The sequence below is a fragment of the Lithobates pipiens genome, unplaced genomic scaffold, assembly GCF_037356315.1.
Source record: "Lithobates pipiens isolate NorthernLeopardFrog02 unplaced genomic scaffold, aLitPip1_a1.2 Scaffold_28, whole genome shotgun sequence".
NCBI classification, from domain to species: domain Eukaryota; kingdom Metazoa; phylum Chordata; class Amphibia; order Anura; family Ranidae; genus Lithobates; species Lithobates pipiens.
Genome location: NW_027507789.1, coordinates 197,679,823 through 197,707,687, shown reverse-complemented (window position 1 = coordinate 197,707,687; position 27,865 = coordinate 197,679,823). Strand labels below are relative to the sequence as shown.

At 43.1% G+C, this 27,865-nt stretch overlaps 1 protein-coding gene and 1 long non-coding RNA gene across 3 annotated transcripts in view; one reads left to right on the top strand and one right to left on the bottom strand.

Annotated features, from left to right (window-relative positions):
- The window catches only part of LOC143936005 (uncharacterized), a 356,680-nt gene that overhangs the window by 300,658 nt on the left and 28,157 nt on the right, over positions 1-27,865 (top strand). The gene's annotated exons all lie outside the window — the stretch shown is intronic.
- The window catches only part of LOC143936004 (cadherin-like protein 26), a 139,827-nt gene continuing 133,287 nt past the window's right edge, over positions 21,326-27,865 (bottom strand). Inside the window, exon 20 of one of the 2 annotated variants that reach the window (XM_077460266.1) lies at positions 21,326-22,340. In XM_077460266.1, coding sequence (XP_077316392.1) covers positions 22,152-22,340 — 189 coding nt within the window. In that variant the 3' untranslated portion in view covers positions 21,326-22,151. The remainder of the gene's footprint in view (positions 22,341-27,865) is intronic. The other variant, XM_077460267.1, reaches the window with a different exon arrangement.

Here is a 27,865-nt window from a genome sequence, read left to right as displayed (position 1 = left end):
TGAAAGGGTTATTGTGTTCTGAGATCTCGTTTCAGTCTTCTGGGTTGGAGAATCTGTTGTGTCAGTGATATAAGAGAGCTGGTGTTATTCAATATTTACCCAAGTATCAGATCTGGGTTCTCTGTACCTTGGCTAATATATAAATACAATTTTTATTTTTTTAAATGGCGCAACATCAACACACTGCTGTCACTCAGATAAGGTAACTGCATTTAATAAAGGGCTGGCAATTACCATATTGCATGTATAGAGCATCCGCAGATTACATTGTTGAAGTTTAGCCAAGGAATCCCCCTGAAGGAAAGCACGTACACTGTCATATTTCGTAACCGTATGGTACTGTGCGATTTGTTGTCCCATTACCTTCTGTAATCTCCTTCTAGTTAAATAATGTACACGTGACCACCGTGTCCTCTTATTCTCATTCTTTTGAATATATAAAAAAAAAATGATAAAGTCTTGAGTGATGCGAATTTCAGCAAGATTGACAAACAAGATATTTGGGATGCACACCCTAAAAGATGCATTCAAGATGGTGCACCCATAAGATCATACAACAGAAAATATTACAGCGCACACATGCAAAATATACATTTACCTCCTGCAAGGCTTATTTAAAACACCTAGACATTTTCAAAAAACATTATCAAAAAATACGGGGATTTGCTCACACCATGTTGTTGTTTTTTGGTGCTTTAGCCCACTTACTGCGACAAAGTACCCCTTTATTAGTGGGTCCTACACTATCCATAGACTGGGAGATCCTGCTTCTCTGAACCATGGGAGCAATACACTCCTCTATATGGGAGAACTAGAGGTCTTCACCCATGACACAAGTGGGCACTAATGAGAGGCACTGATGAGGGAGTGGAGTGCTCCGCGCCCAAAAGGATTTGGTCAAAATCCATACAATAGACAAACAAGGTATTTGGGGGGCACACCCTAAACAATGCATTCAAGATGGTGCAGCCATAAGACCATACAACAGAACAAAATATTACAGCACACATGCAAAAAAGACATCCCAAATCCCCATATTTTTTGATAATGTTTTTAGAAAATGTCTAGGTGTTTTAAATAAGCCTTGCAGGAGGTAAATGTCTTTTTTGCATGTGTGCGCCGTAATATTTTGTTCTACAGCAAGATTGGGTTCATAATTGAGAAATATTTGCAAAATGTATGATTGTTTGGAGTGGGGTAAATGAGGTAAAGCTTCATTTAGCAAAGAAAACCCAGCCACATGCAAGGAAAAAACAAAACAAAAAAACAGCATTTTACTTGCACATGATTGGATGATGGCATTCAGCAGAGCTCTCCCTCATGTACTAAGCTCTAGAGCAATTGCATTTGCAAAGTGCACAGTCGATAAATAAACCCCTATACATCAGTTACAAATGTGCGTGCATGCAACGCTGTATCCTGGCCTAGGCCGACAAGGCCCAGGCCTAGGGCAGCACTTTTCAGGGGACAGCAGGGAAAGAGTACCCACCAGTCTTATGGGGTGGACTGGGCTGAGAGGCAAATTAGTCTATCTCCCCCATAAAGTGTCCGCACTGCTTACAGTATGCTGGTGGCTGCCATTCTGCATCTGTGTGTGTGGGGGGGGGGGGGGGGGGTGGGGGGGGTCGCTTCTGATTTTGACTGCCCTATCATCCTGGACCACAAACCTTCCTCACTGTGCTATATTTTCTGCTGCACCATTGGCATGGTTATATCTTCTTAGTCCTCTCCATAAAATTATTAACCATTTGTGCTTAAAGTAGAACTATAGGTAACACCTTTTTTTTTTTCATTTTGGATAGAGTAAGGGATGGTTATAGCCCCTGTCAGTTTATTTTTTACCATCCCTGTCCCATTGAAGAGATTTCCCCCTTCACTTCCTGCCCCATAGCCAAACAGGAAGTGAGAGGAAATCTATGCAAATTAAGGGAATCCATTGCCCCCCCCCCCCAACCTGGGGTGTCCCCACTCAAAAATTTCAGGGCAGGTCTTAAACAGCAAGGGGTGTGGCCTTGACAGGAAGGGGTGGGTCATATTTAAATTTGGGAGTGCACACGTTTAGTCAGGCCTAGGGCAGCACAAAACCTAAGTACTCTACAGCGTGCATATCTGGTCATTGGGATGCTACGCAGTTGTTGCATATTTGTGGAGGGAAAGCGTATGGATTTGTAATATGCATGGACAGAAATGATGATTAAAGTGGGTGTGTAAATATGTCGGCACACCGGGAAATACTAGTCGCCATGTCACCAACTGTAGTTTGCTGGCTCTCAACTTTTTCAAGTTGGCTGCTAGATTCCGGTGAGATGTGTCCTGCCTGCCAAAATATTGTCACTACACATTATTGGAAGCTTCAAATAGGTTCTTGCATAGAATAATCTTTGTTTCAACATTATGCAGCCTTCCATTTCTTTTCCGTGTTTCAGCTACTTTAGAAAAACAACATAGGACCATAGCAAGTCTGAACAAGCTCTTGGGGGCTATTGGGAGTGGAATGCTGTGTACTGGGTGAATCAGAACATGAGACTGTACATTATTTACTGTATATATAGATTCTTGATCTAGAGCAGGGGTCTCAAAACTTCGGCCCACTGTAACCCTTTTGTAGGCTCCAGCACAGGCCCCCTCCCCCCGTCTTTGCTATCATCATTCCTGTCATTGGTTGCTAGGATCGTCAGTGTCCTAGCAACCAAAAATGTACTTGCCCCAGCATTCAGAGGAGGATCTCCTGCCTTGCAGTGGTAAAGGGGACCCTTGTGTAGAGAGGAACTATATCTGGCCCTTGTACTTAAAAGTGCAGAGACCCCTGGTCTAGAGAGACTGGCTTTCCTCAGGTCACTGATAACCCTCTGTGGTCAGTATTACTCCGAAGAGAGTACAATTTATTCTTTCCCTCACCTAAAGCAACCCTTACAGGAATTTTTGCATTTCAAAGTCTTTGGAGCAGATGCTGAACCACTTAGATCTCATAGCTCAAATACTGTTCTATTCAGTGGCATATCCTCAAAAGGGTGCAATGTATGCCGGACACACTGGCCCCATGGGGGATGGGGCCTGAAGTGCTATCACACACTTTCTGCCCCACCACCTTCTTTGCTGTCATTGGCTGCGAGGACCGATGTGCAGACCATTTCCGCCCTGCCCCCCCCCCCCCCCCCACACTTCCTGACTCTCGGATCCAGCCCTGTAAGATATGGAGACTCTGATCTGAGGGTGAAATCTAATCTAAGGGGGGCATTCATCTACGGGGGAATTCAGATCTAAAGAGACTCTTATGTAAGTGGGCACTCCTTACAGAGAGGTGCTGAGGGGGGGGGGGGGGGATTCCAGATTTCAGGGAGAACTCGTGTCCAAGGGAAGATCAACAGGGGGACACCTGATTTAGGGACTCCTCATCTAGGAAGGAATTCTAATGAAAGGTGGGACTCTTGATGTACAATGAGGAAAAATATAATTGATCCCCTACTAATTTTGCCCACTAACAAAGAAACAATCAGTCTATAATTTTAATGTCCAAAATCAGCACGGGTTCAAATACTTTTTTCCCATATGCCCCGTACACATGATCGGAAATTGGGCCAGCAAAAGACCGATGCAAGCTTTTGGTCGGAAAATGTGACCGTGTGTATGCTCCATCAGACTTTTGCTGGCTGAATTCCCACCAGCAAAAGCTTGAGAGCAGGTTCTCAATTTTGCGGTCGGAAAAAGTTCCGAACGGAAATTCTGATCGTCTGTACAAATTCCAATGCGCAAAATTCCTATGCATGCTCGGAAACAATTTGACACATGCTTGGAAGTATTGAACTTAATTTTCTTGGCTCGTCATAGTGTTGTACGTCACCGCGTTCTTGACGGTCGAAAGTTCAGCGAACTTTTGTGTGACCGTGCGTATGCAAGCCAAGCTTGAGTGGAATTCCATCAGAAAAACCATGGATTTTCCAATGGAAAATCCGCTTGTGTGTAACTGTAGGAGGGGACTGATCCAAGGCAGACTCTGATGTAAGAGGAGACTAATATAAGAGGGAACTGTGATGTAATGATACATTCCTGACCTGATCCTGATGTAAACCTGACCTGATCCTGATGTAAACCTGACCTGATCCTAATGCATTCCTGACCTGATCCTGATGCATTCCTGACCTGATCCTGATGTAAACCTGACCTGATGCATTCCTGACCTGGTCCTGATGCATTCCTGACCTGGTCCTGATGCATTCCTGACCTGGTCCTGATGCATTCCTGACCTGGTCCTGATGCGTTCCTGACCTGATCCTGATGCATTCCTGACCTGATCCTGATGTAAACCTGACCTGATCCTAATGCATTCCTGACCTGATCCTGATCAAAAACTGATGTGAAACGCTGAACTACTATGTCAATTAGCTGTGGAAATGGAGCTTCAATTCGTACCGCACATGTGTGAACCACCCAGCCTTAGGCAACTGCTCCACTTCTCTTCTATTTTTTTTGTGTCTTAACCACTTGCCGCCCGCCCTATAGGCAATTGACGGCTGCAAAGTGGTTGCAGAATCCTGACCGGACGTCATATGACGTGATCAGGATTATGAGCCGCTGCGCGCCCCCGGGGGCGCGCATCGCAGCGATCGTCGTTGCAGGGTGTCACTCTGACACCCGGCAACTCTGACACCCGCCTATGAGTGCCCACCTGTGCCGCCTATGAGTGCCCACCTGTGCCGCCTATGAGTGCCCACCTGTGCCGCCTATGAGTGCCCACCTGTGCCGCCTATCAGTGCCCACCCGTGCCGCCTATCCATGCCCATCTGTGCCGCCCATCTGTGCTGCCCATCCATGCCAATCCGTGCCAGCTATCAGTGCCAATTTGTGCCACCTATCAGTGTCCGTCCGTGTCGCCCATCCGTGTCGCCCATCCGTGTCGCCCATCAGTGCCGCCTATCAGTGCCACATATCAGTGTCCATCAATGCCACCTCATCAGTGCCACTTCATTGGTGCCCATCAGTGCCGCCTTATCAGTGCCCATCAGTGTAGCCCCATCAGTGCCCATCAGTGAAGGAGAAAACGTACTTTTACAAAGTTTTGAAACTGAAACAAAAAAACATTTTTTTTTTCAAAATTTTCGGTATTTTTTTATTTCTAGCGCAAAAAATAAAAACCATAGAGGTGATCAAATACCACCAAAAGAAAGCTCTATTTGTGGGAAAAAAATGATAAAAATTTCATTTGGTTACAGTGTAGCATGACCGCACAATTGTCATTCAAAGTGCGACAGCGCTGAAAGCTCAAAATTGGTCTGGGCAGGAAGGTGTTTAAGTGCCCTGTATTGAAGTGGTTAAAATGTTAAAAGAAACAGAACGCGTAACCACTCCCATTAAGACTTAATTTTAAGAGTGCTAAAACCTGTTTTCCCACTGTCACCCATCAGATTCCACTGTATTTTACTGCAAGAACCTGCCGTGACAATTTCAAAGTGGACATGTGACCTATACTGTACAGAGAGCAACCTTGACTCGGAAACTCTTGCAAAAACTTGTACTTTCTGATTACTGTATATGTTTACGACAGACAACTCTTGTGTATCAAAGTTCATGAACTTACCCAGCCAACCTGGCTGGACGTGGAATTTACTGCTGGTGACCCTGGGAGGCCACTAGCAGCAAATAATGCTGTTCAATTAATCAAATATAATAAGCTGACAGATTCCCTGAAGCTAGTCACTGTAAAGCAAGGTCAATAAATCAACGTGACTAATAATATCTCATTAGTGTGTAGAAATTCCTTTTTTTTTTTTTTTTTTAGCAATCTGTACTTACTGGTATACCTATAATATATACTCACAAACCACCATCACAACCTCATTCCTAACCTTTGTGTCTGTGGTGTATTTCTCCTGTTAGCCCCCATTCTAGACATGTGCACTGAAAAGAAATTTGTTCATTTTAGTTTTCGTTTCATTTGTTTTGTTTTTTTTGTTTTTCCGAAAATTCCAAAATCCAAAAGAAAATCAGTAAAATTCTAAATAACTACCAGAATTATTTGTAGTGGCGGGCTACTGAAGAGCACGCGCTATGCGTTTTTCAAAGTTAAACTCTACCTAAACTGCAGTTACGTTTATTTGTCTAAATTTGACTTTGTCATCAGTCTGACTGGACTGTGAGATGTTTAGCCTGGCCACAGGGGGCACTGTCTCTGGTGGCAGGAGTGGAACCATCGTCTGGTCAGGTGCTTAAATTACTCTCTCTCGGAGCCAGGTCAGTGGGAGTGGCCCTCTCGCTGTGCCCTCTGGGAGAGGGTATTTAAGATGCGGACATCACGTGGTTCGGGGTTCCGGTCCTGTATGATGTGCTGATTACATGGTCCTGGTCCTCCTGACCAGCCCCCAGGAAGGCTATGGCCTGGGGTGCGGATCCACCAGACTTTAATGCCTTGGGGCTGGCTACACCTGCTAAGTGAAAGCCCAAATGCTTTAAGAGCCCCTTCACAATGTCAGCTTAAACTAGCAGCGCTTTACCAGCGTTTTTCAAGCGCTATTGGGGTGCTTTTAACCCCTGCTAGTGGCCAAGTAAAGGGTTAAAAGCGCCCACAAAAAGCTGCTGGCAAAAGTGCTTTTCAGGCGTTTCGTAGGCGCTTCCCATTGATTTCAATGGGAAGGGGCACTTTAGGAACGGTGTATTCACCTCTCCAAAAGCACTGCAAAGAAGCTGCTTGCAGGACTTTTTTTGACGCCCTGCTAGTGCAATGCCTCAATGTGAAAGCACTTGGGCTCTTACATTGGGATTGCAGTTGTGGCTTATTTCAGGCGCTTTACAGGCGCTTTTTTTAAAGCCAAAGCACCTGAAAAACGCCACAGTGTGAAAGGGATCTCCGTGTGAAAGCACTCAAGCTTTTACATTGGGATTGCAGTTGCGGCTTCTTTCAAATGCTTTACAGGAGCTTTTTTTTTTAACGCTAAAGCGTCTGAAAATGCATGAAAAATGCCTCAGTGTGAAAGGGGTCTAAGACAGGAGGTACTGGAAGATCACCAGGTGAAAACAAAGGGGGGGGGGGTGCGCTAAAAAAAGAAAAGTAATGCAGTCACCACATCTAATGATTGGTAAGCTGTATTATAAGAAGTTTTTCTTTTGTAGGATTAATACGGCTTACATTATGCTTGTCAAATGTCTGTTTACTCTAAGGGACAGTCTTGTAAATATTGTCTAATAATATTTACCGTCTTGGCTGTAAATATTTGTTCTTGGAATCACATTTCTGGAAATTTTCCTTCCTTTTCATTTTTAATGCTTTGTAGACATTGCTGCGGCAGAAACGAATGATCTTCTCCTAGGCTTTCACTATCCCCATCAAACACATAAAGTCATATAGATACAGAATACGTCTATTGCATAAAATTCCAATGTATTGAATGGGGGTGAGTGGGGCCTTTGTGTTTTTTGTTTGTTTTTTTTATGCCTGTTTTCATTCAGGTAAATCTGCATATTATATAGATCATTATAATGAGGATTACAGTAGCAATGATCTGGGGGATATAAAGGGATTTGTCGGTGGATCGTTGGCTCCCTCTGCTGTCCGTTATTTTACCTCCTATTTTTGTTAATACAGTAAAACCTTGGCTTGCGAGCGTAATTCTTTCCAGAAACATGCTTGTAATCCAAAGCACTTGTATATCAAAGCGAATTTCCGCATAAAAAATAATGAAAACCTCAGATGATTCGTTCCACCACCATTTATTCATAGGTCCTTCAGTTTATAGTCCGTATAAAAAGATTATAGCAATGTGATAGGTTGCGTAACCATAAAATATCCATCCGCAAATGGAAGCCTCCACAAGGGGATTAGAAGCAATATCCAGCAGGAGCTCCAGAGTAGAGCTGCACCATTCTGGCTAAAATGAGGATCACAATTTTTTTTGCTTAGAATATAGATCACGATTCTCACGGCGTAACATCATCTTTAACATTAAAACAAAAAAATTGGGCTAACTTTACTGTTTCGTTTTTTTTTTTTTTTTTTTTTTATTCATTGAAGTGTATTTTTCCCCAAAAAATTGCATTTGAAAGACAGCTGGGCAAATAGTGTGACATAAAATATTGCAGCAATTGCCATTTTATTCCCCAGGGTCTCTGCTAAAATATATATAATGTTTGGGGGTTCCAAGTAATTTTCTAGCAAAAAAATATTGATTTTAACTTAAGAAAGAAGTGTCAGAAAAAGATGTAGACCTTAATAGGTTAAACTTCCTGCATTTACACATTCTTAAAAACTTGGCAGACTGCCTGGATTTTTTCTTTACACACAGTTTATCCCTTTGATCTAAGAAGGAAGGGTTAGTTACAATGTTTCATGTTAAAAATTTGGCAGACTGCTCAGATGTTTTCTTTTGACAGCTGTGAGTGAGTAGACAAGTCTCTCCGCTTGTTATATGAAAGAATCGGCAAACTCTGCAATAGAGATCATCAGGGGGGTTGAATCGAGATCACGATTTTTTAACGATTAATTGTGCAGCTCTACTACAGAGTATAAAAGAGAAGAGAGACGCCCGTAAGGGTCCTTTCACACTGACGTTCCGTATGTCCGTTTTTCATCCTTCCGTTTTCGGAAGAAAAACGGACATACATGTATCTCTATGGAATTGCGGATGTCAGCGGATGAATGTCCGCTGACATCCGCTGACATCCGTCGCCGCTATGTTCCGTTTATTATAACGGAGGGAAAACCTATTTGTTCATCCGTATGAAAAACGGAACGAACGTAAAACGGATCTCAGCGTACGATCCGATTTACATCCGATCCGCGGACGTCCGTTTTTTACCAAAAATATGTGTTTTATTAATATTTCAAGAAGATAACCTATGACCCAGGTAGTGGTCTAACCAGGAAGTCACATGCAGCCCAGTGTGTGGAGAGAGAGAAGAGAGAGAAGAGAAGAAGAGAGAGAGAGAAGAGAAGAAGAGAGAGAGAGAAGAGAAGAGAATAGAAGAGAAGAGAGACATGGCTAAAGATGTGTCCCATGAGCGCCTTATCAACCTGGTGCATGCCAGGCCAGCTATCTGGGACAAGAAATGCAGTGAATACAGTGACCGTATTACCAAATCCATCATCTGGGAAGAAATATTCAAAGAGGTCACACCACATTGGACCACAATGAATCAAAAGCAGCGCAAGATACGAGGTAAGCAGTTTGGGGTGGCTTGTGAGACTTGTAGCACATCCATATGTCACCCATCTGTCATCAGTGTCACCTGTCAGTGTCATGTGCCATCTGTCATCAGTGCCACCTGTCAGTGTACATTCCAGTGTCATCAGTGCCACGTCTTAGTGCCACGTTTTTGTGCCACATATTAGTGCCATGTGCCACTTATTGATGCCATGTGCCAACGTGGCACATGGCACTAATACGTGGCACCAAAACGTGGCACATGGCACAAAAATGTGGCACCAAAACGTGGCATGTGGCACAAAAACGTGGCATGTGGCACTAATACGTGGCACAAAAACGTGGCACAGGGCACTAATACGTGGCACATGGCACAAAAATGTGGCAGAAAAACGTGGCATGTGGCACTAATACGTGGCACAAAAACGTAAAACGTCTTTGTGTCACGTGCCACGTTTTTGTGCCACGTATTAGTGCCACATGCCACGTTTTTGTGCCACGTATTAGTGCCACATGCCGCATTTTGGTGCCACGTATTAGTGCCACATGCCACGTTTTGGTGCCACGTATTAGTGCCATGTGCCACATGCCACGTTTTTGTGCCACGTATTAGTGCCACATGCCACGTTTTTGTGCCACGTATTAGTGCCACATGCCACGTTTTTGTGCCACGTATTAGTGCCACATGCCACGTTTTGGTGCCACGTATTAGTGCCATGTGCCACATGTCACGTTTTGGTGCCACGTATTAGTGCCATATGGCACTAATACATGGCACCAAAACGTGGCACGTGGCACTAATACGTGGCACCAAAACGTGGCATGTGGCACTAATACGTGGCACAAAAACGTGGCACGTGGCACAAAGACATGGAGCATGGCTTCAATACGTGGCACCAAGACGTGACATGTGGCACTAATACGTGGCACAAAAACATGGCATGTGGCACTTTTTTTGCCACGTATTAGTGCCACGTGCCACGTTTTGGTGCCACGTATTGATGCCATGTGCCACGTGCCACGTTTTGGTGTCACGTTCCATGTATATTAGTGCCATGTATTAGTACCACATGTCATCGAGGGGGGTTTAAGTGCCCAGGTGTCAAGTGGTTAAGCTTTTTACAGCTGCATGCATGTGTTTTACAGATAACTAATAATTAATTTTCTGTTAATTTTGTCTACTTTTCATATGCAGGAAAAAAAATTGTGACACGTTGGACATCAATCAGGGACCGTTTTCGACGTGAATTAAATGATGAAGCAGAACAAAATAGAAGTGGTGCAGGAACGCAACAAAAAAGAAGAAGCCCCTTCTATGAAATGTTGGGGTTTTTAAGAACAGTTATGGACTTAAGAAAGCAAGTACTAATTCCATACCTTTTTGCTCTCCAAAATTACATAAAAACATCGTGACTACCGGGAGTTTCCCAGTGGGCCGATGGCTCAGTGGCCCTGGTTCGGCCGCCTCCTATTGCCTATGAGGTCCGTATTGATCTACCCATCATTTGCCGACAGCTTGTACCTGACAGGTAGATCGAGATTTAGCCAGCATGCAGAGTAGCGCAAGAAGCGTCTGTGTGTAGTAAGTTCTCTCTCACGTCACGCAGCGCTGCTTGTTTCCTGGCAGCCCCTCCTCTGTTCTCGTCTATCCCAGATGATGTCACAAGCCAATGGGGATAGACAAGAAGAGAGGAGGGGCTGCCAGGGAGCGAGCGTGACATGAGAGAGAACTTACTACACACAGACGCTTCCTGCGCTACTCTGAATGCTGGCCAGGCTAGAAAACAAACACATAATGTGCCCTGATGATGTGCCCATGCCCTGATGTGCTGTATTCTGATGTGTTGTGCCCTGGGCTGGTTTGGATGAATTCCAGGGCCACATTTTTTGTCCCAGTCCAGCTCTGCATGGATTATGTATTGTAATAAATCGTCTGTGCTGTCCTGTAATCCATTGATCAACATATCTTTTTACAGTACAAGCACCAACATTTCAGCAACGGAAGAGGAGGGGGATTCGGACTCTGCTAATATATCCCAAGCCACAGAGATTGGAGCCGAAGAGATACCAGCTGAGCATGGTGCCGAACAACCCCGGTCATCCGAACCCTCTACAATTTCTGCGTCATCAAGAGCAATCGCCCAGGAAAGACGTGTGCCTGTAAGAATCCCATACAAAATGACCCATTGTAAAATGTTTACATTGATAAATGTTCTAAAAACGTTCTCCCTCAACAGAATCGTTCTGTTCGTGTCACAAGGACAAGACAACGCGGAGGACAAAACAGGCCAGATTTGGAAGGAGCAATGCTTCAATTCATGGAAGACATGAAGGAAAGGAGGAGGGCTGACCCAAGGGATCCTTTTGCAGACCCCTCAGATCAAGATGCAGCTTTCCTAAGGAGCCTGTACCACCAATTGGCACAGGTCCCCATGCATCGAAAACTGGAGGTGCAAATGTCGATTTTTAGTTACACAGGTGCGTGTGTAAGGTCTGCAATTTCTAATGACCCCATGCTACCACTCATAAATGAGCAACAACGCCCCTACCAGGGTTATACATTGGACCCTGCTCCAGCTACCTTTTCTCATCAGATGTATCATTACCCTCAAAGTATTACCCCCCATCACCAAAATCAACCAACCACCGGTGTCCGCAATGTACTGACCCAACCTCAAGTGGCACCTCTTAGTAGTAATCCCCATCAGCAACATCAAGCAACCACCAGTGTCCACAATGTATTGACCCCACCTACCCAGCCTATCTCTAGTTCATATGAGGCATCAAGGTCTCAGATGCACTCCTTTCCTAGTTCCTCCCAATCGACCAATATATACTCTAATTCCCCCAAAGAGCCTTTTTACCAGGATCTTTAAAGTCATTGCAGTAGTGTGACCCGGCACGTAAGGTCTGGAGACTGATTAGGTCAATCTTAGATCGTCTTGAGCAACTTTTTTGTTGGCTTAAAATGTGAGTTTCAGCTGTGAGATGACCTGAGTTTGAGGATGCACCACAGATGATCAATATTGTTTAGGTTTGAAGACATGCTTGGCCAATCTATCACCTTTTTAACCTCAGCTTCTTTAGCAAGGTAGTGGTTGTCTTGGAGGTATGTTTGGGGTTATCATGTTGGAATAATGCCCTGCGGCCAAGTCTCTGAAGGGGAGGGATCATGCTGTGCTGCTTCAGTATGTCACAGTACATGTTGGAATTCATGGTTCCCTCAATGATCTGTAGCCCCCCAGTGCCGGCAGCACTCATGCAGCCCCAGACCATGACACCCCCACCACCATGCCTGACTGTAGACAAGACACACTTGTCTTTCTACTCCTCACCTGGTTGCCACCACACACACTTGAACCAAATATGTTGATCTTGGTCACATCAGACAACAGGACATGGTTGCAGTTATCCATGTCCCTAGTTTTTTGGTTTTTATAAAATGTGAGGGGTTTACTCACTTTTTTGTTTGCAAAATATGTTTATATACATGTTATTTTTTATGGTTACACAATACATGTTTGCATATAATATATTTTGAGATATATACTGTGGTCACTTATTTTATATGACATGAATAAAAAATATTTGACTGCATGGAAAACTGCATTTTATTTTTGTACTCTCAATACACTAGATAAAAATTTTAAGACAAAGTAGATGATGGATTACATAGGCAATGCATAGCAATGTTAACACTACTTAAACATGAGCATACTGCCATGGAACCTCTCCATCAGGGGACATAAAATGGTCTGCAAACTGGTCACGCAGAGCAAGGATAGAATAGCTTGGGCGCAGTCCACAAAGATTGACAGAGGGCAAATGGATTTCATCTTCATCTTCCATGCTGATGCCTTCCTTCTCACGAATTAAGTTGTGCAGCACACAGCATGCTTGAATAACACCTTCAGCATTGGCCAGTTTCAGTTGCAAGGCTCTGTGGAATATGCGCCATTTGCTACTGAGTATGTCAAATGTGCATTCGATGTACCTCCTTGCTCTACTGAGTCGGTAGTTGAAGATTCTCTTTTTGTTGTTTAAATTATGTTTTGCATATGGCCTTAAAATGTGCCTTGAGAGCGCAAAAGCCTCATCAGCCACGAGGACATGAGGCATATCAGGTCCAGATGTTCCAGGAAGTGGTTTGTCAGACGGTAAGTTCATCCTGCCCTCTAGAAGCCTTCTCCCCATCCTGGATGCCCTAAACACTCGGGAGTCAGCAGTGCTGCCATACGCGCCAATATCCACTGCAACAAATTTATAGTTGCTATCACAGATTGCCATCAGAACCACTGAAAAATATTTTTTGTAGTTGTAATAGCTGGAGCCAGATCCAGGAGGCATTGTAATCCGAATGTGTTTGCCATCCAAGGCTCCAAAGCAGTTTGGAAATTGTGTGTTCTTCAGGAATCCATCTGCGATTTCCAACCACATTTGTACATCAGGAACTGGCATTACAAGCGGTCTTAACTCCTCCCATATAGCCTTGCAGGTGTCATGTACAATTTCTGATATTGTTGATATACCCAGCAGAAAATAGTGGCTTAAACTGGTGAAAGTTTGTCCCGTGGCAAGAAACCTAAGATGAATATAAATGAATGTTACTAGACTATAAACGATAGTATATGTGCATAAGCTCTATACATCCAATACCAGAGGAGGGGGAGAGGAGCGAGGTGTTAGGCGGATGCTTCGCTGGACCATGGGACGGGTAAGTGGCTGTTTATTAAAAGTCAGCAGCTACACTTTTTTGTAGCCAATTACTTTTAATAGGGTGGAAGTCCGCTTTAAGTGGGTTTTAGGTGGCAGTTGAGAGGGGTCTAGGTGAGTGGCGGGGAGAGGGAGTTATGTACATGCCTTGGCAAATATCAAGGGCTTTGACTATTGGCTCAGGGAAGTAGGGGGCTCATAATCTAAAATAAACAACAGCAAGGCTGGTGTACCTGAGAGTAAGTATGAGGCGATCTTCGGGGGGCACACAACGTCTCATGTTTGTGTCCAAACGCTGCAGACGTGGTTGAAGTTTTTCAAAGACGAAATCAAATGTGGGGATAGTCAACCTGGTAAAATTGTAGAATTTTGTTGGGTATCTTCGCAAATCGCCATAATGCAGAGAAATGAAACCCTCATAGGGCCTCTTCAGCAGCATGGGATGTGTCCAATAGGTACGACATTTTTGCTGCAATCTTCCCCTCCTCCGACTCTCCACTCTCCTCACATACTCCATAAGGACAACACATGTCACGTCGTCCCAAAATCGGGTAGAAATCATAGCTAAAAATACTACAAACGCACAGAGACAGGTAACAGGACAAAAAAAAAATGTCTGCACACAATCACTGGGACCACAAAGCAGCATGGGAAACACAATGCATGCTGGGGAAGAGCAAAATCTCATGGGAGATTATATAAAAAAAAGGATGTAAAACGGATGAGAAACTGAAGAAAAAGCAATGAAAAACAGATGTCAATTTAAAAAACGGATGAAAACGGATGTAAAACGGATGTAAAAACGGATGAAAAACGGATGTAGACGGATGTAAAACGGACGTTTACGGATGTAAAAACGGGTGTCAAAACTTACATCTGCATCCGTTTTTCAACCCCCCAAAAAAAAACTGAACTGAACTGAACGGACTGAAAAAAGGAACGTCAGTGTGAAAGGACCCTAAGTGTAGCAATATGGTTACATTTAATGAAGGTACAACATTTAGCCACATATGGCTACACTTAGAGGCGACCTCTCTTCTCTTTTATAGTCTGTAGTAGAGCTGCACAATTAATCATTAAAAAAATTGTGATCTCAATTGCAATAGAGATCGTCAGAGGGGTTGAATCGAGATCACGATTTTTTTAACGATTAATTGTGCAGCTCTACTACAATCGTTAAAAAAATTGTGATCTCGATTCAACCCCTCTGATGATCTCTATTGCAATCGAGATCACAATTTTTTTAACGACTAATTGTGCAGCTCTACTACAGAGTATAAAAAAAGAGAGGCACCTCTAAGTGTAGCCATATGTTGCTCCCCAGAGAGCCTCCCCCTTAAATCAGGGTCCCCGGAGAGCCTCCCCCTTAAATGAGGGTCCCCAGAGAGCCTCCCCTCTGGGAGCCCTGCAGAAATTCGTGGCTATAGCCCCAAAAGCCACCCCCCTAGCAACGCCACTGGCTACAACCCAATGACGTGAGTGCATGTGGATTCATTAAACACATTTTACCACCTGTTTTGCATGGTTTCAAAATAAAGAAGGTATGATAGATGTAATTACTGAAAACTGAGCTGCCCTTGGAAAAACAGCACAACATCTCAAATATACATCGCGGGGGGTTAATAAATTGTCAGTTTCCAGAATAAGTAGCTGTGTAACGCTACAATTAAATTGGCATAATTGTTGTGCAGCTCTATAGGAAAAGCTTATGTAGCTAATAGTTGGCACATTTATATATCCTTCACGTATACGTAGATCTATAATACACCTGGGTAAATGAGATGGTTGACAGTTTAGTAACTCCGTCAGTGATCACTCGGCTTTACCTCCCCACTCAGATTCTCTTTATGGCAGCAGAAGAATGAATTTCCCATTGCTCTGATGTAATTGTATCTGCTCATTATTTTCCCTGTTTGCACATTACGGTAGAGGGAAGACAGAATAAACGTTGTTTGTGTGTTGAGTAGAGCAATGATGAGCTGCATTTGGGAGGTGTAATGTACGGGAGGCTTGTAACCGAATGAGCACTGCTTTAGAGAATTTATGAACAAGAAAATGAAAGATTTTCTATTGCAGGTAAACAAAAATAATGCATTGCTTTGGTCACGTCTTCATCTTTTTATTTGCAGAAAAAAAAAAAAAAATTTTAAATAATTTTTTTCTCTGCTTTCAAACCCCGGTTTGTTTTCTGTGCATTTTCAACTTTTACCATAAATAAGCAAAATGGTAAATCCTGGTAAAGATCCATCTGAATATTCAGGTAAAACATATCAATAATTAGGTGTAATCACTAACTAAATGACATTCAGCACTGTGTCAAATTATTATTTATTTTTTTTCTAGAATTTTAACCACTTCCATACCAGGCCTATTATGGCACTCCTCTTCTACATGTAAAAATCATATTTTTTTTGCTAGAAAATTACTCAGAATCCCCAAACATTATAATATATATATATATCTATATATCTCTCTCTCTATCTATCTCTCTCTCTCTCTCTCTCTCTCTCTCTCTATATATATATATATCTATATATCTATTTATTATATGTGTGTGTACATTTTATCAGACACCCTAGCGAATAAAATGGTGTACATTGCAACTTTTTATCTTACACGATATTTGCGCAACAATTTTTCAAACGCGTTTCTTTTTGGAAAAACGGATTTAAAAATAACAAAACAAAAAAAGTTAGCCCATTTTTTTTTTGTATAATGTGAAAGATGATGTTATGCCGAGTAAATAGTTACCTAACATGTCACGCTTTAAAATTGCGCACACTCGTGGAATGATGCCAAACTTCAGTACTTAAAAATCTCCATAGGCGGCGCTTTACATTTTTTTATACAGGTTACATGTTTAGAGTTACAGAGGAGGTCTAGAGCTAGATTTGTTGCTCGCGCTCTAACCCACATGGCGATACCTCACATGTGTAGTTTGAATGGCGTTTACATATGCGGGCGGGACTAACACTTCTGAGAGCAAGTTACAGGGGACAGGGGAGTTTTAAAAAAAAATTTTCACAAGAAATCACAGCCGGATGCCCACAGTAAACATTCTGGGACCAGGTACCTGAAAACTGGTGAAGAAGCAGTTCAGGTGAGCACAGCGCTGGACCCCGTGGTCAGTGAGTGTCCTTTTAAGTCAGTTGCTGACTTTAATTTATTTTTTTTTTTATTTTTTTTAGGACTGGGTGAAGAACTGCTTTAACCAGTTGCTTACTGGGCACCTAAACCCCCCTCCTGCCCAGACCAATTTTCAGCTTTTAGCGCTGTCACACAACACTGTACCGAAACAAAATTCTTATCATTTTTTTCCCACAAATAGAGCTTTCTTTTGGTGGTATTTGATCACCTCAATTTATTTTTGACAAATAAATAAAAAAAAGCCAAACTAGTCCAAATAAAAAAAAAAAAATACAAAACCGTTTTCTATTTTGTTAATAAATTTTTCAAAACTGTAATTTTTCTCCTTCATTAATGTACGCTGATGAGGCTGCACTGATGGACACTAATAGACGGCATTGGTGAGTACTGACAGGGGGAACTGGAGGGCACTAATAGGTGGCAGTGATGGGCATTGATAGGTGGCACTGATTGCTGGCACTTGTGTACCGGTGGGCACTGATCCATGGCACTGGCAGATGGAATTGGTGGGCATATGAGGCGGCTTCGCCTCTTCCTCTTCGGGTCCGATGTCCCTTCAACAGAAGCCGGTTTTTCGCTTTTCCCTCATACTGTTAGCGTGCACGCAAAGGGGAGGACGTCTATTGACGGCCTCCCGGCAAAGCAGATCCGCGCTGTAGCCGTCATTCAGCTATAGCGCGGATCTGAAGGGGTTAGGGGGTTAGGAGTTGGGTTTAGGGTTAGGGTTTACCCTAGAAGAAGGTTAGGACTCGGGGGATTGGAATAGGGACCTCCCCCAGGTCGGGGCAAGCAATGAGATTTTCACAATTCACGTTTTTCACATATTTATAAACGTAGAGAGTTTAAGAACTCTAGTAGCAACATTTAATTTCGCTAAACGAATCCTTGTCATTAATTTGACTAATACACCCCATAACGTGTATGTAACAATTAGACTAAGAGTCAGACTGAGTTAAACCTTTTTTATTAAACCAAAAATGTAATTTACGAAACTTAAAAACATGGCGTACAGATATACACATAGCAAAACATTGGACTCCCTTTAAACAATGCATTAAAAAAATTGTTATAAAAAAATATACATTACTCTTTTCACTGAGTTCCTACTTTTGAGTGGCTATTCAAACCATATTATCTCAAAATTCTTTGAGTCTTTATTGGGGTCTATTAGCCCCACTTATTGGGCACTCTTGTTTTTGCAAATCTGATGTATTGAAACTGGAGAAAATAAAAAGTAGCTGAAATCTACTGAAACTGTGCGTATAAATATATAATATGAAAGAATAATGGATAGACACTGGACCCTTGTAGGCAGACCGCCTTTCTTTTCTATGTTACCAGTACCAGTGATCTATTGTTTGATGAGGTAGACGTTTTCACTGAAAAAGCTCCTGATTCCGCATGTACATAGAAACATTTAGTTAAAAGAACACATTTTAGGGCTTGTTTTAAAAAGTACGGCTGTCATTGCATCACCTCTGAAAAAGATCCGTGGTGTATTGTTTTCAGAAAGCATTTGAGAGGCACTATGTTGCCTCCTCAATGCCCGTTTTTACCTATGCATCCAGACACAATTGCATGCGTTGCGGACTGGTTGTGGCACATCCCTGTCCACTTGAATGGGTCTAGTTTGGCAGCGGCACAGCTGGCTGAACGTAGGATGTGGTATAAAACTTGCTGTAGGAAAGAATCAAATGTGCATCATCGCTACCACCCACTCCGTCCGCCATTTTAAAATGGGAGGTTGGGTCAACTGTAGCTCAACTGTAAATTTTTACAATCTTTCCCCAGCTGCAAGTGTAAACAAGATCTTAACCACTTTGGCCTCTTTTGCATGAATGATCCGTTCAGGTCCACCTGTCAGTTTTTTAGGTGGGCCTGAACGGATGCCCAATAGAGGTTTATGGAGGGACGGATGTCAGCGGCGACATGTCTGCTGACATCCAACCCACTCCGATCCAAAAAAATGTGACGGAGGAAAAACCTACTTTTCCATCCGTCATCGGATTGGTTGATGACAGACTCTGCAGTCCGTCGTCATCCGATCTCGCATAGGGGAGAGCGGCGCTCTGACAGGTCCGTCCCTGTGCAGAGACAGACCTGTCATCTTCCTGCTCAGCGGGGATCGCTCCATCGTGCGGATGTCCCCGGGCGGATCAGCACGGATCCGTCCCGTGTGAAAGAGGCCTTAAGGACCGAGCCTCTTTCTGAGATTTGTTGTTAACAAGTTAAAAACAGGTTTGTTTTTTTTGCTAGAAAAATTAAGAACCCCCAAACATTATATATATATATATATATATATATATATATATATATATATTTTTTTTTTTTCTAACATCTTAGAGAATAAAATGGCGGTCATTGCAATACTTTCTGTCCCACCGTATTTGTGCAGCGGTCTTACAAGTGCACATTTTTTGGAAAAAATACACTCTTTTTTAATTAAAAACTCAGACATCAGTAAAATTAGCCCAATTTTTTTTTTTATATTGTGAATGAAAATGTTACACCGAGTAAATTGATACTCAACATGTTACGCTTCAAAATTGAGCCTGCTTGTGGAATGGGCGACAAACTTTTACCCGTAAAAATCTCCATAGGCGACGTTTAAAAAATTCTACAGGTTCAATGTTTTGAGTTACAGAGGAGATCTAGGGCTAGAATTATTGCTTTCGCTCTACTGATCGCGGTGATATCTCACATGTGTGGCTTGTACCCAGTTTTCATATGCGGACACTACTCAAGTATGCGTTCGCTTCTGCATGCAAGCTCAGGAGGATGGGGCGTGTTTACATTTTTTTTGTTTTCTTATTTATTTTACCTTTTATTTTTACACAGTTTTTTTTTTTTTTTAAATATAAAAAATGGTGTCACTTTTATTCCTATTACAATATAAACACCCCTGGTAATAGGAAAAAAAAGCATGACAAGACTTCTTAAATGTGAGATCTGTGGTCAAAAAGACTTCAGATCTCATATTTACACTAAAATGCAAAAAATAAAATAAAAAAAAACCCTTTAAGAGCTATGGGCGGAAGTGACATTAGGACGACGTTTCTGCCTTGCAATGATATGGAGATATGTGGGGGCCATCTTCCCCTCACTCGTCTCCATGTCAGGCCAGAAGAAGGAAAGCAGTAAAGAGGTAAGCGGCGGAGGGCACCGGAGTGCGGCGGGAGGCCTTCTATTCCGCCGCTGATAAAAGTGATCTCACTGCGAATCCACCAGAGAGACCACTTTTATCTGAAACCGGACTGCTCACTGAAGAAGAGGATACTGAGGTTATGGCAGCTAGCTGCTGACATAACAGCAATATTCCTCTTCAAAGTACCGACATATAACGACAGGCGGCCCAGAAGTGGTTAAATCACTTTTATAATGCAGTGGTGTACAGAGCAAGAAATCATCTAATTTATGACAATTGAATCAAATGAAGAGTTTATCCTATACTTCAGACAATACCTATCAACAGCTGCATGGCTGCTTTAGTTCAGTACCATAGTGCACAACCAGTTAATAAAGCTGGCCATACATTGGTGCAATGTTGGCCAGTTCTGCAGTGGCCCTGTTGGCACTACCCGGCTTGATTTCCCATTCCACTTTGATCAAAGAAGCCGGTGAAAATTTCAGATACAATTCCAATCAGCTGCAGTCACTATTGGTATTTGGCAGGCATGGGTTGCTGAATACAATAGCGATCCATTTACGCTGCCAGGAATTATAAAAGGTGCATTGCTAGTTTTGTTTTTATGTTTTTGGTATTGTCAAGCTGGCAAAGTCCGATTTCTAAGGCTTTCACACCGAGGTGCTTCTAAACTGCCAGTATAACACTGAGCGCTTTTGAAGAGCTTTTCATTCATTTTAATGGAGAGGAGGGACGTTTTTTCCACCGCCCTGCCAGGGCTCTGCCCCAGTGTGAAAGCATTCATTGATTTTAATGGAAATAGGTTTTTGTGAGATTTTTCAGGCGCTTTTTTATTTTATTTTATTTTTTTTTAGTGTGAAAGCCCCTGAAAAGCATCTCAGTGTGAAAGGGGTCTAAAGGCAAAGCTCAGTTAGCCACAGTAACTTCCCGCAGATCTGACCACATAAAGCAGTGATGGTGAACCTTGGTACCCCAGATGTTTTGGAACTACATTTTCCATGATGCTCAACTACAATGCAGAGTGCACGAGCATCATGGGAAATGTAGTTCCAAAACATCTGAGGTACCAAGGTTCACCATCACTGACATAAATCTGGTTTCTGCACTCTGAACCACGTTCCTGAATATCAGACGTCTGATTAGGAGTTGTTGTTACAAAGTAAAGATATTAAAAAAGCAATTTTCAATTCAGTAGAGTAGCGATGTCCATATTTTAGGAAAAAAAACAACCCGTCAGGACTACCGGTAAACAAATTTGACTTTTGCACGGATACAACCGTTGTCTGCTCTGTGCTTGCTGTTTAGGCATTTCTTTAAACTTAAATCTGATGTGGAGAGCTTGGGCTGCAGACAGTCCTGGGCATCCAGCCAAAGGTGACCTAAACAGGAGCTTGACGTGGGAAAGGTATGGGGCTGGCCCATAACCCTTTCTATACTGTCACAATTGTATGGCCTAAAAGACATTGTTGGGTGGAGTGGCTGTGCCAGCTAGGAGAAAACCATACCTGAATATATTTGCAGTAGCCATCAGTTTGTTTTTCCTTGTGGTCTTTCATGGACTGATCCATAAAGGTTTTTGTGGTGCAGATGGTCAAGCATTCGTCCCATAAATCAGTGCTAGTGTTTTTGTTTTAGTGATTTACATTAATTGTATCCGGTTTCGTTGCGTTGTTCTTGAGAAGCTCTCTGCCAGTAATCCTGGAGGTCTGGCACACTGTTCCAGGGACAGACTTGGTAGTGTTACAAGCTCTCATCTGATCCAACATAATTTATTTCAAATTAAAAGAGCAGAACAAAAAAAAAAAAAAAAAGAGAGGCACATACAGTACAATACCCAGCACATAACATATAAGCTGCAGCGTAGCGATAATTCCCCTCAGTCCCAGCCCGTGTAAGCTTGTTTGAGACAATGCCTCAGTCCTTTAAGATGCATTTTCAAGAGCTGCTCAGGGCAAAGCCAGGCAGAGGTGCCAGTGGATTCAGTCTGCAATTTAAAAAAAAAAATGATGCATCTTTTACTTCTTGCAGATTTCTTCTAATTTGGCAAACTTTGGGTCAAACTGATCCAGGAAACTAAAGTCCATGGTGTCATCTGAGCAGTTGATAGATTCCATTGAGGCGATTCGATCAAGTGCCCCTTCGAATGCATATACCCGGGGCTTGTACATGCCTTGGTCATCGTCATCAGGAAGTCCATGCAACCGCTAAAAGGATAGAAAGCAACGATTAGGAACCGGTTATTGAAAAAAAGTTCTCTTTACTGTAATGTTGTAAAGTGGAAAGACTTGTTTATTTTGTAGATGTGTTATTTGGAAATTGCATGTTAAGCACAAGTAGTGGGTGGATGGTAGTGGACCTCAGTGCCCACCCATAAGTCCCCATTGGTGCCACCCATAAGTCCCCATCAGTGCTGCATACCAGTGCCACCTCATTGGTGCCCATCAGTGCCCATCATTGAAGAAGAAAACTTATTTACCAAAAAATTTAACAGAAGCGAAGAAAAACTTTTTTTTTTTTTTCAAGCCTTTCTGTATTTTTTTAATTGTGCAAAAAACAAAAATCGCAGAGGTGATCAAATACCACCAAAATAAAGCTGTGTTTGTGGGAACAAAATGATAAAAAATGTGTTTGGGTACAGTGTTGTATGACCGTGCAATTGTCATTCAAAGTGCTACAGCACTGAAAGCTGAAAATTTGCTTGGGCAGGAGGGTGTCTAAGTGCCCGGTATTGAAATAGTTAAAGTAACGCAGTGCCGTATCGCAAAAAATGGCCTGGTCAGGAAGGGGGTAAAACATTTGGGAGCTGAAGTGGTTAAGAGCTATAATTAATAAATGTAAATAACCAGAATCCAGACTGCCTTACTGAAAAGAATTACATTGCATTTATACTTGGCACTACTGAGCGTCTGTCATTGGATTTTTGGCAGCTCCAGCTAAGCTGATGTGGGTGGGTTGTCTGCATGCAAATTCCAAGAGCAGCCAACTTCCTACTTTGCTGGTGCAGCGAGTTGGATGTTTTCCTGGTGAGACTTTGCTGGAACAGACTGGAGATGTATGGCTGTGTTCCTAATACTTTATATATCTAATCACAGTCTAGCTAAGCAAGGACTGACGACAATTCCTCAGCTGCTTATAATATATTAAAGTTTAAAATTTAAAACTACCCTTGCAGTGCGCCCCACCCCCAACACCAGGGTTAAATGTTCGTTTTCATCTAGAGTAGCAGTAAAAAGCTTTTTTATTTAACATATTCCTCTGTCCCGCAGCCTTCCTTTTCTTTGTTCGATCTGCCCCCCAAAGCCAAGCTTTCTTTTGTTACTGGCACAATGAAGTGATCACATATAGGGCATACATTGTAAGTGAGGATACCGAGAGCCCCCGACAGCTCAGAGCATCGCATGGAAGAGGACCGAGAAATAAGGAAAAAAAAAATCCTTTTTTAAATGGTATCCTACATAAAAAAATTAAAAAAAAAAGCATTTTACCCTTGCAGTCTGCAGAATAGTTTTGACAGTCAGCCAAAGTTCAGCTTAACTATATATATATATATATATATATATATATATATATATATAATACACACACACAGTATCTCACAAAAGTGAGTACACCCCTCACATTTTTGTAAATATTTTATTCTATCTTTTCATGTGACAACACTGAAGAAAGACACTTTGCTACAATGTAAAGTAGTGAGTACAGTTGATTACTGGAACCATGTCCTGTGGTCTGAGACCAAATATGTGAGGGGTGTACTCACTTTTGTGAGATACTGTGAATATATATAAAAGAGAGAGAGAGAGAGAGAGGTTTAGTATATCAGACATGATTTTCAATGACTATGATGAAAAATCAAAACTCCCTGCAATAGATAATAGTTTTGACCTATAAACCAAGTATCCATTTCAATGTTGAAATGCTGACTTCAGCAATCCTTATTGTGCACCTGGGGAATCTCGCACAACAAAGCACTGTATGAAAAGTGACAAGCCATGACTGATCGCAGCACGCCCAGGTACGCGTACACGTTACTATTGTAAGCATGTATGTGTCCAGTTATAATTACATGATATTGGATTTGAAAGGTTTATTGCAGTTATCAGCTGTGAGAGGTGTGCATTCCATTCCCCAGGATTGGAAGCAGTCCAAAAACAATGACAGAGCTTTCCAAAGATCATGATGGACCTTGCATAGCAATTGCAAAGCCACATAAATAGCAACACAAAACAATTTGAAATAGAAGGCCAAAGCGGTGACATCCTGGCATTTTCACTCTGATTTGCCTGCACACATCTAAACAGATTCCATCGTTCAGATATACATGTGCTAGTAAATACATTAAACAGTCAATGTCTAATGCCCCGTACGCACAATCAGATTTTCCCGACAACAAATGTTCGATGTGAGCTTGTTGGAAAAGTCCGAACGTGTATATGCTCGATAGAACAATTGCTGTTAGAATTTCTGCCCAGGAATGTTTGAGAGCAGGTTCTCAAATTTTCCACCAACAAAACTTGTTGTCGGAATTTCCGATCGTGTGTCCACAAGTCCGTCGCACAAAAGTTTGCGCATGCTCAGAATCGAGAAGAAGGAGCCGCACTGGCTATTGAACTTCCTTTTTCTCGGCTCCTCGTACGTCTTGTACATCACCGCGTTCTCACGTTCGGAATTTTGGGGCAACATTTGTGTAACCTTGTGTATGGAAGACAAATTTGAGCCAACATCCTTTGGAAAAAAAAATCCACTTTTTTTTGTCAGAAAATCCGATCGTGTGTACGCGGCCTTGAACTTCTATGTAGTGGTGGGATAGATGTAGTTCAAGACATTTGGGCATTTGTACCATCTGGTTATCATTTTGAAGTTTTTCTTGTGTTTTATTGGCTACTGCGAGCTTGTGTGTCAGACAAAAACATTTGTACCATTCCTCTGGGGTCCTGGTAGTTTGAAGTTCCTTTTCCTAAATGGTCTTGTAGGGCAGGAGGGTAGTATGTGTCTGGAATGAGAACTGAGTATTTTAGGGAAATTTAGATGAATATGAGGGAAGTCTTGAAGAAAAGGGCCTCAAAAGTCGGTCAGGTTTGAATTTTGGAGAGACGGGGGATCGGGTCTACTGAAAATGGGTCTGAATAGGTGAAATGGGGTCTGTTCATATTGCTGAGGTTGGTCCATGATGGGTAACTTTATTCCAAGGGCTAAAAGTAGAACATTGAAGTGCTGGTGGAAAAGAAGGATTAGTGAAAAGGGGTGTCATAGGGCCAATATAGTTAGAAACCCCAAGACTGTATGGTCTGATCCCATATACAGATGGTTTGTTTGTGAGGCCAGGAAATGGTTTAATGCCTTTACCAAGATCAGGAAAGGTCCATGGCAATGCCAGAAAGGTTAGGTGCCAACATGGTTTGGAAGGCGAATGATAGAACCAGTCAAATATTCTAGTAAGAAGTGCTGATTTGCAATAGTGACATGTGGAGCCCCTTCTTTTATCTTAGGCAGGGGTCTCAAACTGCCGGCCCTCCAGCTGTTGCAGAACTACAAGTCCCATGAGCCATTGCAAGGCTAACAGCTACAAGCATGACTCCCACAGGCAGAAGCATGATTGGACTTGTAGTTCTGCAACAGCTGGAAGGCCGCCAGTTTGAGATCCCTGATCTTGGGCATTGATAAGGTTCTATGACATATACTGGGGGGGGGTTATTGTTCCAGGTGAAAATAAACAATTGTTGGAAGTGTTTAGAAAAAAAAAAAAAAAGGACATGGTGGCACTGTTTGGTAGAATTAATATCCTTAAAATAGATGTTCTCCCACTGTTTCTTTACATTTTCCAAACCACAAGAAACCTTTGGAAGTATATGTGTTCAGGTAAATGTCTCATTTTTCCAGCAGTGGTAAATAATTTACAGGAGAAAGTGGTCAAGTTTAAGGGGAGATGTATTCCCAGACAGTGCAAGGAGGAGGCGAATATCTTAAATGGAAAATTATCTCCCAGATGTTGTAGGGAGACAGTTAAGATCTCTACTTTAGTGAAGTTCCCTTTAAAGTTACAGTTAAGAACTCACGCTTTGGAACTCTTGAATGACTGCAGGCATGGATAGATGAGAATTTGTCACATACATGAGATAGTCTACGAATAAGGCTAATTTTGGATGATAAGGGCCTATTTGGAATCCTGAAATGTTGGTGTTTTGATGCAATGTAATTCAAGATGCTCTCTTATTAAAGGATAAGTTCACTCTTTGTAACAGGTTACACCCATATTCAGGGTGTAACATGTTACAAATCCACCAGCCCTCGAACCTCCCCAGCTCCCTCATGTGACGGGTGGCCTGCGATCTTCTTTCTTCCCCAACTCTGTGTCATTCTTTGCAAAGAACATGGCCCCGCCCACCTGGCCAGCCACGTCGCTCATTCACAGAGCTCTGTAAATAGAAAACTACAAGGTCCAGCAGCCTTTGCGCCTGTCAGCTTGTAGTTCCCAATGAACTACCATGGGGCTGTTTAGCGCTATGGTACTTCATTGATGCTTCAAGTTAGGCCGCGTACACACGCGCGGACTGTTTGCCCAACCTTGTTCGTCAAACAGTTTCGGCAAACAGTCCGCTCAAAATTTGCATGAGCGGACTTGCCCACACACGAGCGGACTGTTTCAGCAAACTGTTTGCCAAACAGTTCGCTCAACTTTTGAAATGAACGGACTCGCCCACGTAAGGAGGAGGCAAATCCGCCCATTTCGAGCGCGTGTACAGGTAGGCGGGGCCCGCGAAGGAGACGTCGCGGGCTCCGCCGCCTGGAATGGGCTTAAAGGGGAACCCCAACGCCGAAAAAAATCGGCGTGGGGGTTCCCCCAAAGTCCACACCAGACCCTTGTCCGAGCACGCTACCCAGCCGGCCAGGAAAGGGGGGCGGGCGCGCCCCCCCTCCTGAGCCGTACCAGGCCGCGTGCCCTCAACATGGGGGGGTGCCTTGGGGAAGGGGGGGCCGCGCGGCCCCCCCACCCCAAAGCACCTTGTCCCCATGTTGATGAGGACAAGGGCCTCTTCCCGACAACCCTGGCCGTTGGTTGTCGGGGTCTGCGGGCGGGGGGCTTATCGGAATCCGGGAGCCCCCTTTAAGAAGGGGGCCCCGGATACCGGCCCCCCCACCCTATGTGAATGAGTATGGGGTACAATGTACCCCTACCCATTCACCTGTGAAATAAAGTACAAAAAAAAACACAACACAGGGAAAAAATATTTTATTGCACAGCTCCGGGGGTCTTCCGTCTTCGGGGGTCTTCTCGCCGGACTCCTCCGCTATCTGTGTGTAGCTCTTTTACTAGCGGAGGAGTCCGGCTTTCTTCCTCCCCACCGCCGGCCTCTTCTCCCGACTTCGGGGGTCTTGTCCCCCTCTTCGGTTCTTCTGCCGGGCCACCGCGCCTTCTTGTAGCTCTTTTACAGGCGGTGGCCCGGTCTTCTGTCGCCGCTGTCGTCGCCGCCGCCTTCCGTTCTTGTTCTTCTTCTTGTTGTTCTTCTTCTTCTCCTGGAGATGTTGACTTGACGAGCTCTCCGGCCGGAATGCCAGAGCCGCGCTGTGCGGTCACTTATATAGTGACAATGGGCGGTGTCACATGGTATATGTCACATGGGTTGGTCACATGGGTTGATGTCACATGGGGACTATGACATCGTAAGGGGGCGTGGTCACCATGTGACCAACCCATGTGACATATACCATGTGACACCGCCCCATTGTC